Below are 12,770 nucleotides of genomic sequence, written 5' to 3'. Positions count from 1 at the left end.
TTTGATCTTCTAATTTCATTCTGTGTTCCTCGCCAGAATGCAAATTAGCTTCAAGTGCATTTAAACTGAGGGTTTTGGGATCTAAGAGGATGAGAGCTCCTGTCACTCGCATAACTCTATTAGGTTTTCCCAGCTCCGTCTATATGTAAATCCTATTACATTCTCTCTGAGCTGATTGCTTTAAACTTATGTGTTGGTAAAAGTTACTTGAGCCAGCTTATTTGTTTAACTGTGCAGTCTTAGACTACTTTTATCAGCATTTAAATTTAAGTACTTCGTATTGATTAAATTACATCACCACAACTAGTTTTTTATTTGTAGCACAAGTTAGGCCATTTATGTAATCAGTTTGATAAAAGAGTTTAGTTACGCTTTTCGCAAGTCTATCATATTAATTTTAGAGGTAGCGATAACTGATAACTCGCTAGTTGTCGAGCAACATTGTAGGATTCAGATTCAAGTATTAGCTAATTTACAACCATACATATTCATAAAATTATTAGTTTGATGTATTGTGCATTAAATGCATTTTGATTTACATTAATCCTCCGAGAGGTGCAGGATTTTAGATCTGTCAAGAAGTCTGGTATTTAAAACAGCATCTGTTAGCTAAATTTGTATAATTACTCATTTTAGTCTCTATTTTCATAAACTTACATTCGTTGAGATGATATTTACATTATTAAGAAAGTAAAATATCTTAAATTATAAGCTAATATATGGCAAGTGACGAAAAATATGATGACTGTATAAAGCCAGTCATGTTGCTCAGAGGGTTAATTAAATACATTATTTAAAAGTAAGATTGAAATTACTGTCAATGCTGGTTGTAACGACTGCTGATTACAACACTAGTTAAATTTCAATGACTGCTGCAAAAAAGTCCCCTAGCTTATGAGAGTATAATTAATCTGGTTTCAATATTATGACCTTTGGTTATAATGTCCATTTTCTATAGGGCATTCAGGTTATGATAATGAATGTTGACTGTATTAAGAAGTATGTTTTTCTTAAGTCAGTGTGTGTTAATTACACACTAATTAAACTTGAAGGTATTTTTCTTATCTTAGTGACCACTTCATAAACATTTGATAGATATGAGAATGAAATAAGTCATATGTTACAAATTTTGGCACTTATGTATCATGTTTGCACATTTTGGCTATTTTTTACAGATGAAAAGGTTAAAGTTACTTATTGGGTACAAGTTGGTGGTTTTCACGACATTTTTTTTGTTGTGTTATTTATCGGATGCAAGTTGGTGGTTTTCATGACATTATTTTCTTGAAAGATTTTCAAACTATCGATATTTGTAAGTTGGCAAACATTATCAGCATGTGAAAATGAAGCATACTTTATTAATTTAAAATATAAATTTTAATCCTTAAATAAATATTATGTAGATTTTTTGTGCTATTCATCTCCCAAAATCAGCAGTCTGAAACAACAATCTGTTTTCACTTAAAAAATCGGAGAATTATGAAGACTTAGCTTTATGGAGACCTTGGCAACTACTGCTATCTAGGAAATGCATTTCCTTGCTGCTCCATTTAGAAAATGTTCAGCAAAAATCTGTATTACTGTGGAAAATTTACTGCAGTTTCTTCATTCACTGGCAGATTCACTCCACAAGCACATATTAAGTTAAGGCATAAAATACCACAATTTGTTTATAAAAGCCCCTAGAAAAAAAAGGGGCCAACACTGAAATGGCATTATTGCTTGCCTAAAGGGATGTTATAAGCATGGTTGCCTGAAGAATTGTTATGTGCATGTTTGCTAGCATTTGTCACATTTTGTCTGAAAATTTGTTGACTTCTAAGTTGGTTGCAATAATTCATAGGTATCCATATTTCATGATTAAATTTGTCAGTTTTGTTAGCTATTTATGATTTTATTAAGGAAGTATTAATTTGGAAGATATATTAAAGAGTTAATGCTTTGCCAAATGGCAGCATTCTTAGAATCTGGGGGCAAGGTAATGTGAATGATAAAGATATTTTATTTTTCTCATTACAACATTTAACCAAGATACTAAATGAAAACAGTATACATCCTTCAAGGTATAAAAACTGATATAAATAATTTATACTTTTCCATTATGACTACATTTTAGCGGGTTTTTTTCATTGTAAGCAATCTAGTTATGAAAGCAGTTTATAGGTACATGCACACATAATGCTAGCTCAGTTGGCTTTAGTTGTCATTTGGACTTGGTGTGTGCTTGTCTTCATTTCCACAGGTACCAAAATACATGCTAGATACATAATGAAAAGGTATGAAATAATTTAAGATTGTGATTAATGAACTAACAAATTTAGTTCATTCATACTTGCATATTATCCCGCTGATTGTGAAAATTGGCTAGCATTGAATCATAAGTTGCCAGAGATCCCACCAATATGGTTCCGATCGTTTCTGTAGAATTATGAAGGAAACGGACACCTGTTTTTTTGATAAACAGTCCCACATCACTATTTATTTATATTACTGACAGCTATAAATTGCAAATTCAGCATAGAAAAATTCCTATATGAATATTAATTCAAGCTTCTAGATCAGAGGTTGGCAACCTTGTAGCTGTGGAGTGCCAAACCAATCTTCCAATATAATTCAGGGTGTCGCACAGTGGGACATACAAGGTCTGTCTCGGAAATAATGCACCCATTTTTTTTAGAGAAATTTGTGAACCGATTCGTATAATATTATTCAATATTCTTCGAAATACGTCCCTCCTGCTTTAACACCCTTGTTCCAACACAATTTCCATGCTTTATATGTGTCCTGGAACTCTGTAACAGAGATGTCCTTTAGTAATCTTGTCTTAGCCTCCTTGATGTTCAGCGTCCCCAAATGTTATCCTTTGAAGGATTTTTTAATCTTCAATGATCAAATCTCAATCAAATCTTTTTTTTAATCTCCCATCAAAAGTCTCCAAAGCCGGTTTCTCAAGTTTGAAATAAAACTTTTCGTGTATTGCTGCATGAGAGTTTTTTCCATCTTGATTTTGACCAAGCACTCGCACAAGGGTTCACTGAAACAGGCACTGTGACTCTTCACAAGCTCGGAGCCTGTTTCCCAAGACTCCACCCACCCTTTTGTGCAAGCGGCAACACTGTGTGACGGATAGCCGTGGCAGAAGAAAATATGCCACATTACTTTCAAGACAGATCTTGTATTTGAAACAATTCTATTCCCGCAGCTATGCATGTGGAGTTAGAGAATAGAGGTCAAGAATACAGATATAGGATTTTATTATATATATTAATTATACATCATCGACATACAGTTATTTATTATCATAAAAATAAACAATATAAATTTAAGCTATTCCATTGAAATAAAAAAAAATAATTGTATATATATTATGTAGCTTTTAAACATATTTTTTAAAACCAAAAATAAACAACATACAATTACAGCATAATAATAAAACAAGATGCACAACATTATTCACTGTAGTAATTTCATCAAGAGCAGCTCTAACTGCAATACTAGTTTCTTGTAATTCAGAATTCTGTTTTGTTATTGCATTTTCTCTGCCATTTAAGTTATTTGTCTTTCAATAGTTCGCACAGAAGCCAGTATTTCTTGGATTCTGGTTAATATTGTTTGTAGATTTGCTAAATTGCTGAGCAATATTTCAATGCTTTTTAAAAATGTGTCCTTTATATATTTGGCATATGTGAAAGATTTGCCTTTGGCAGCTACACAATAAGTAATTATGAAACTACATTCGGTCGCTTAGAGTTTCGTTCCAATTGTTTGACAAAAAATGTGACTTCTTTCTTATATCAGGTAACAGCTCTTTTTATAACTTCAAATTTCTCATCGGAATTTTGAAATGGGGACTGATGTTTAGTTTGAAAAATGTCTTTGCATCCCTGATGTATGGCATATGATGCTTTCACGACATAACACACATGCAACACGATTCTTTTTTGTACGAATAGTATCTCATTTATCCAAGAGTCTTGAAAGCCACATATCTTGAAAGCCTAAAGGATATCAAAATTTACAAAAAAAAGCTTAATATTTACTTGTTTACTTTATTAAATATTTCTTTCAATGTAAGTTGTTTCATTTTTTGTGCTAATACTTTCTCTTTAATTCTATAAACAGAAATAATTTCTTGTTCAGTTCCACTGTTCAAGTCCTGTAATTGCTGTGTTGAGAATACCGACTAACTTATCAATCGAAATTTTTTCGTTTTCAGTAACCTCTCTGTCACTTTCTTCACTATCGGAAGCGGTTATTTTCTGGATCTAGAACCATACTACAGATTTTGCTGTCCATTAATTGATTGATGATTGAGGCCTTGTCGTCACAATAAAAAACTTCTGTTATATCATCTTCATTTATTACAGCTTCTCCACATTTCTGTGCAAAATTCAATAGCTGGAGAATTTCGCCTTTAATTTGAGATGTCCGAAAACCTTCAAATTCACAACTATCATCTTCATTGTCCTCACCATGGTAGCTGGCCATAAATTATGCCAAATGGTAGCTGGCCATAAATTATATATGGTAGCTGGCCATAAATTATGCCAAGCATCCAATGTCATAGTCCTCGCATAATTTTGAGACGGATATGCCTTTATCCATTTTTTGCAGCAATTCCACTTTTTGTTTGATGGACATCGAAACATGCTTTTGCTTTGTAGATCCTTTGGCAGCTCCAGAATTGGAAACTCTTTTTGGCATAATCGAAAGTTCAAGCTTAATTTTTATAAAATTGCTCTAACAGTCTGCAAAAAATAATAAGCTGGATTTAATTAGAAGATTAAGGAACGGCGCAATCTGCAACATTAACTGAAATGCCTTAGAATCAGTAAAAATAATTTCAGCCTAGCTTATACCGTCCGTTATACATTAAAAGTGCATGCGTAAAGCATATAAAAAAAAAGTTTGTGGCTTTGAGGTCCGGATTATAGATCATTCCAGATAATGGACGTCCGGATTATGGACTTTTTACTGAACTGGTATATCGGCGTGACGAACCGAACAAAAGGAGAGAAAATGTGGGGGTGGGTCAGTGCAGAAAGCAGAGAGAGGGCGATATTTCTTTATGTGATTTGTAGAGTGGTGTAGAATGCCATTGAGAAATATACTGCTTACCACAGGTTGCCGATGCCTGTTGTAGATTAACTAACAAGGTGGTGAACAGTACATGCGCTGCCTAATTTAAAGAGGGTGAAATGATAATCAAATATATTTTTTAAAAAGGGGGAGCCTATTTTAATTTGCACGTGGGTGGCTGAGAGTCTAGGGTCGGTACTGTATGCACAGTAGATATTTTTTCATTATAAAGCATGTGAAAGGTCCTAATTATTAATTTCAGTTTATCACTAAATAAAACATCTCCATATTGAAGGAACACAATAATTTATTAATTTTTAAATTTATATGATTAATAATTTGTTGGTTGTTTAGCTGCCTTTTGGTTTGGCATACATCTCAAACCAAAAGATTCCACCAAAGTTCATAGCTAATTTTATGGCTTCTGAATAATTTTCATCCATGATACCCAACCTGATAATCATTTATTATTATTTGCTTTCATCACCCCCCCTGACTATCATCTTTTGGCAACTTGAGGAGTCACCTTGTCTCAATATTCTTCGACATTGAGAAAGCTTATGATAAGGCATGGAGATACGGTATACTCCGGGATCTTCACGAGAATGGCTTGCGTGGCAACCTACCAATTTTCATACAGAATTTCTTGATCGCTAGAACTTTTCAAGTAAGGATTGGCTTTGTTTTTTCAGATGTTTTTGAACAGGAAGAGGGTGTGCCTCAAGGCTGTGTGCTTAGTGTAACACTGTTCAGTTTAAAAATAAATTTTGTATTAAAAGAACTTCCTCCCACCATCTTAGGATCACTATATGTAGATGATTTACAAATTAGCTGTCGAGGGGCAGACATGAGATACATACAGAGGCAATTGCAGATGGCTCTGAATAAGATCCAGGAATGGTCAAACAAACAGGCTTTTACTTTTTCTAAACAAAAAACTGTGTGCGTGCACTTTTGTAGGAAGCGAGGTCTCCATCCTGAACCTGAGTTATATCTGAATGGTACAATTATTCCAGTTGCGCCCGAAGTAAAATTTTTAGGAGTGACGTTCGACCAGAAATTGACTTTCCTTCCTCATGTTTTAAACCTGAGAAAGAAGTGTTTAAAAACACTAAATATTTTAAAAGTGTTGGCGAACACCTCCTGGGGTGCAGAACGTTCCTCTATGCTTTGCATTTACAGAGCCCTTGTTCGCTCTAGACTGGACTATGGCTCAGTTGTTTATGGATCCGCTCGGTCAACAGTTTTGTTAAAACTAGATTCTGTTCACCATCAAGCTCTGCGGATTTGTTCAGGAGCTTTCAGGACTTCTCCTGTCCAGAGCCTGTATGTTGACTCTAACGAACCATCACTTTATCTGAGGCGTGAGCAATTGTCCCTTTTGCAATATTTTAATATTCTATCACAACCTGAACATCCCAATAAGCTGTACTTACTTGATAATATATGTAACACTTTATTTGAAACACGTCCATCCTGTGTTCCTACCTTTCCTTTAAGAGTTTGTCCTATCATTGAGGAACATTCCCTCTCAGATATGCTCCCCCACGCAGTACAGAACTTTGAAATCCCACCTTGGGAAAATTCACGGATTCAGCTTCTTGATGTTTTCAAACATCACGTGAAGGCAAGCACTAACGAGATCGTATACAGACTACTCTTCGCTGAGCACAGGCACAAATATAGCAGTTATCTTCCAGTCTATACAGATGTCAAAAGATCATGTTGGGATGGCATTTGTAATTGAAGATCACGTGAAGGACAGATGCTTGAACCATGCTTTCTCCGTCTTAACATCTGAACTAACTGCGATATATTATAGTCTTTTGTACATCTCAAGGCTCTGCCACAAAAAGTTTATAGTTTATACAGACTCGCATAGTGCGCTTAAATCATTGGAAGCTTTTTCTAACACTCAAAATCCAGTAATAGTGGATGTTCTTAAGTTACATATAAACTTAACAGGTCGTGGATATGAAATCCTGTACTGCTGGGTTCCCGGGCATGTGGGAATAAAAGGGAATGAGCTGGCAGATATCACAGCAGAATGAGCTGGCAGATATCACAGCAAAATGTGCTGTTGAACTGTCCGGTCGTCTCATCCCTTTTGGAGACATCTGTTGTGTTCTGAAAGAGAAGATCCGAAAAAAATGGCAGCAACTTTGGGATGTTCAGCTTTAAAATAAATTAAGACATGTAAAGCCTAAAATTGAGCATTGGGAATTAACCAAAAATCATAAGGAGGAAGTTCTTTTGACTCGCCTCAGAATTGGTCATACTAGAGTGACACATAACTACCTTTTAAAAGCTGAAAATGAGCCTGTATGTTCAAATTGTAATGTTTGTCTATCTGTCTGTCATATTTTAATTGAGTGTCCATGTTTTTACAGTCTTCGTCAGAAATATTTTAATAGCTGTGACTTACCTCTCGACCGTTTAATCAGAAGAGAGGTCTATTGTAATTTATTTTATTATTTAAAAGAGACTGGTTTTTATCACCTAATGTAATTTGTTTTGAAGATTGTGTCTTGAATTTTAAATGTGTGGTTTTAACTTGTTTTTATATGACTTCATCCTCTGGATTTGATACATTAGTCTACTTGTTTTTATTTATTGTATTTTAATTTCATTGATTGTACATACCCCATCTCATGTTTGGCACACTATAATCATCTTTGGTTTTGCGCCATAATCTCTCACTCACTCACTCACTGGAATGACACACGCGGTGATGTCTAAAACATTTTTTTTTTTCTAAATTTTGAAGTAATAATTTTTCATATGTTTGTATCAAACATTACTTCCTTGCTTTCTTTTTCTTGTACACAATTGTATTTTTGCAGCTTATATTATAAAATTTAAATAAAATTTTCTTTTATGTTATGTAGTTTTAACAATTGGACCTTTTTGTTTTGCACTGTGCTGATCTGTAACTTTACTACTTTTCAGATGGATTCAGTTTTTTCATTAAAGCGTCCTTATGATCTTGTGGCCTTAATGCAGCAAGAGAAGCGTGCTATCCTTATTGAAGAATTAAAACAGCAGCTTATGATGCAGAAGGAAGAAATCGATCGACGTGAAGACAAGGAAACAAATTTAGAAGGAAAAATTTATTCCACTGATGAAGATTGTACTGCTGCTGAAAAGCCACTCACGGATTTTGACCTGTATGCTAGTACTGTTGTTCCATTTGGTTTCAAAGAATTTGAGTAAGTGTATCTATCTAATCGTTACTGTAGTTTTAATGGTTAAATATATTTTACTGTAGGAGTGCGATCTGTTCTAGATATATAATGTATTTTGGCTATTTAAATGGCCTGAATTTCAGTGCTTCGCAGTTGTCTTTATTTATATATATAGTATTGTGAAATATATATACTACAATTCTATATTTATGTATATGTAACGGTGAGACACCGAAATTAAAGAATGTTGACTTTCACCAGTGAATGTCAACATTCACATAGTCTCTTGGTGTATGTCCGAAATATTTTCCAAATAGTCTTATTTCTGACTTACACCGGTCATTGTCAACATTTACCATGTACTAATGGTGAATGTTGAACATATAACAATATTATATTTTCTCCGAATAAACGCACTTGAGACTTGAAATAAGAACTTAAGAACATGAGAACCTAAAACACACAATACATTCAAAATGAGAAAGGAAAATAATAGAGGTTAAAAACTTACTTAATTATACAGTACGTTCTAAATGAGAAAATAAAATAACAGTAATAAAAAACTTACTAAATTATGTGGTTCAAATCTTATTTATTGCAACAACTTAAACTATTATGGCACTTTATGACCTCTCTTTTCCACTTTCACCAGATCATATCTGTGATTGTCGACATACTACACCGGTGAGGGTTCGAATATACAAGAATGTAGTGCAATATTCGATCTTTCACCGACGTACTTGGTGAATGTTGATATTCTCCGGTGAAAGTCGACATTCTCCAATTTCGGTCTTTCACAGTAACATATACACACTTCCGATGTTGAAATAACAAGGAGTGGCTAGAAAGTGGTGAAACTTGACATAAAGAGAGAGACAGCAATGAACATTGACCTTTATTTCAAAATGATATGCATAATACAGAGAGGACCACCTTGGACAGCAATACACAAAGCAGCACATCGAGGTACAGAGTCAATGAGACTAGAAATGTCCATTTCCTGTCAACCATTTGCCACAGTTTGTCTTCTGAACATGGCAATGGCAGGGTCTGCAAATGTCGTCCAGGCACATCCCAAATGTGTTCGATTGGTGAGAAATCAGTGATCTTCTAATCTTCAATCCGCTCGCGACTGCAAAAATAATAACTTCCCTAATCAAGCACTCATCTCTCATCAGTTTACTTCAAGAACTAAATTGTATCATTACATACATACATACATATATATATATATATATGTGTGATGATATGATTTAGTTCCTTACAGTAATTTGACAAGAGATGAATAGTTGACTAGGGGAGACATTATTTTGCAGTTTTGAGTGGATTGAGATTAGATCATCACTGAAAATATCAATTACATAGTAGAAGATGCAGAGAACTTTTGAAGAATCACAAAAATCACTGGATAATCTAAATATCTCTTTATTATTTGTTAATCGCCCTGTGTGATCACACATCACAAATGAGGCCAGTCTTCACCCCACAATTTTGATGATGGTGCATTATATTTTTAACAGAAGCAGCCCAGTAAGAGACAATCTTTTAGTAGAGAAAGAACTGTTTATAGTAAAATTTTCCGATAATCTGATTGGCTAAAACTTAAAGGCAATGCAGAAGATGACATAATGCAAAATTAGTTTTCAGATGTGACACAGTTTTGAGAAAGTTATTACTAGAGAGGAAGTACCCAAATTAAATATGAGCAGTTAAGATGCTTTTTAAATTATAATTTTGATTTACATATATATATATGTAAGATAAAAATATATGAATCAAAATTATAGATTAAACTATAAACATTAATTCTTCCTCTCTATTCTAAAATCGTAATAACTTCTTTGCATTGCGTCATTTCTAGATCACTCTATGATCGGCGCAGCTCTGATGACGTAATCATTGGGAACTGAAACTGGCCTTGTAAACCAAAACTTTTCTCTTCGCGTGCCTCCATCTTGCATAACTACGCACTTCAGCTTTTGCCCTCTACTCTGCTAAGATGTAATTTCGCTGGCTTGCTTTCTATCTTAATAATATCAAAAATGTAAATCTTCTGTGGAAAGGCACAACTAGAGTGCCAAGTGATTGTGGCCACAAATATCAATTGGAAATAAAAATGGAATTAAAATCGCTTCTACTGCCAAGTTTTATTTACGAAGTCAACACATTAGCTTACGACGCAATCAGATTACTTCTTCTTCGATATGGATCTAAGCACACATCGACACTGCTCCGGTATTTCCTGTGCTTTTATTATGACAATTAAGTCGACAGGATAGTTTCCTGCAGCCTGAAACCTCAATGGAAAATTTAATTCAGCTCTTCAAATCATCGTTTTGTGATAAATCCAAGATAATGTGAAATAAGTGAATCATCAAGTTTGTTTTTTCAGTGTTTAAAAAATAACAGATCATTCTTCTGCTGTGGTGTTTTGCAAGTGCTTCAAAAAATAATCTCGTGTAGTGTTTACAGATTGAAAGTAATGTCTCGATAAATTGAGAAGTTCGAATGATAGTAAAAAGGAATATTGAATTTGCTTCGCCGATCTCTACAATATTTAGAAAAAAAAGTGCTTTAAATCATCAGTTTAGGAATTAAGCATTACAGCGGGTTCAAGGTCGATCCGAGAAAGTGTTTGCAAGTATGTGCGACAGAAAATTATTTGCACTTCCGCTTTTTCAACAGCTCAAAAATTATTCTATTCGTGTGAATCTAGCTCAGGAACTAAATTATTTAATGTGCTGCGGATTCTATAGTTTTCATTTCAACTGTGGTTAAAATTTCTGCAATTTGTTTGGGAAAATCTGAAATTCTTGTTCATTGATTTTTCTAATTTTTCATAATTATGTGTGAGCAAATTAAGTAACGAATTTTAAGCTATTTAAATTATTCATAGGGAAGGATATTAAGATAAGTTTTTATGTTTTTGAAATTTTGTTGAGAATTTTGAATACGAATTTTATAATTATTCTAAAAATAAAGATGTTAAAAATAAGTGAAATTAGTACAGATAAGTAATATGAAATTATGGTAAATGCATGTTAAAATTTATGGGTTATTGTGTGTTAAGTATAGTATGATGAGGGTGTACTGGTGCCTTCAACAGAGACCTGTAATTACCTCTGTACAGTTGTTCCTTTTACCCTCTTCATGCAAGATAATGTTGGAGGCTCTCATTTTATGAATGCATGTAAATTTTTTATATTATTATTATATTTTTTTATTATGGAATGTATTAGTGCAGTTCTCAAAGGCCAGTTATCTTAACGCAAGGAACGGAGGCCTTTTCATGTAACTGTCTCGGCACCCTGGGCCACCAGTGCAGAGAACACACTGGTTAGCTCAAGAGGACAGCCCTATTGATGGATATGTTTGTTTAGAAGTATTGCGAGGCTTCCAGTTTGGTAAACTCAGGAATTGTAAATGAAAGATGATAACGGTGAAACCATAAATTCTGAAAATCTTAATCCTATTATTTATGATGTTAAATTATAATTTATCAATATGAAAATTAATATCATAAATATTTATGTGCATTTAATTATAAGTAATGATTATGTAAAAGTTTTTGTGATATTCTGCGATAACAAGAACCTTCCCTGAAGAATTATGATTATGTGAACTCTCAAACAAAAAGACTTTTGGACTGAAATGCTGAAAAATTCAATAGGACTCTAAAAATTAAAAAATTATGTTAAAAAAATTGATATTTATAAATAATACTTTACAGGATTAAAATTTTATTATTTATTTATATTTTTTTTAATTTGCTTGTGCTTTAACTCTTCTCTGTCGCTACGCCTTTTTCTTTTTGAAGGGGGGAATATGTAAGATAAAAATATATGAATCAAAATTATAGATTAAACTATAAACATTAATTCTTCCCCTCTATTCTAAAATCGTAATAACTTCTTTGCATTGCGTCATTTCTAGATCACTCTATGATCGGCGCAGCTCTGATGACGTAATCATTGGGAACTGAAACTGGCCTTGTAAACCAAAACTTTTCTCTTCGCGTGCCTCCATCTTGCATAACTACGCACTTCAGCTTTTGCCCTTTACTCTGCTAAGATGTAATTTCACTGGCTTGCTTTCTATCTCAATAATATCAAAAATGTAAATCTTCTGTGGAAAGGCACGACTAGAGTGCCAAGTGATTGTGGCCACAAATATCAATTGGAAATAAAAATGGAATTAAAATCGCTTCTACTGCCAAGTTTTATTTACGAAGTCAACACATTAGCTTACGACACAATCAGATTACTTCTTCTTCAATATGGATCTAAGCACGCATCGACACTGCTCCGGTATTTCCTGTGCTTTTATTATGGCATATATATATATATATATGTAATATGATTTGTCAGTATTTTACATGATTATTCTGAAATGTGATAGCATACACAAATGTTTTTATGAACTTTGCTAGGTTTCAAACCTCTTTTCTTATTAATATGAATTTTTAAATATCAGCAGCTATGAGCGCTATTTTTGACCTACTAGGTC

At 33.6% G+C, this 12,770-nt stretch overlaps 1 protein-coding gene across 1 annotated transcript in view; it reads left to right on the top strand.

Annotated features, from left to right (window-relative positions):
• The window catches only part of LOC118183044 (tetratricopeptide repeat protein 17), a 63,770-nt gene that overhangs the window by 12,258 nt on the left and 38,742 nt on the right, over positions 1 to 12,770 (top strand). Inside the window, exon 2 of the mRNA XM_035352453.2 lies at positions 8,029 to 8,288. Within this exon, the coding sequence (XP_035208344.1) occupies positions 8,029 to 8,288 (260 nt within the window). The remainder of the gene's footprint in view (positions 1 to 8,028; positions 8,289 to 12,770) is intronic.

This window comes from Stegodyphus dumicola, chromosome 8 (assembly GCF_044657685.1).
Source record: "Stegodyphus dumicola isolate Sdum_Otavi_A_Nest chromosome 8, ASM4465768v1".
NCBI lineage: Eukaryota > Metazoa > Arthropoda > Arachnida > Araneae > Eresidae > Stegodyphus > Stegodyphus dumicola.
The sequence above is the reverse complement of the archived record's forward strand: the minus strand, read 5'-3'. Positions and strand labels throughout refer to the sequence as shown.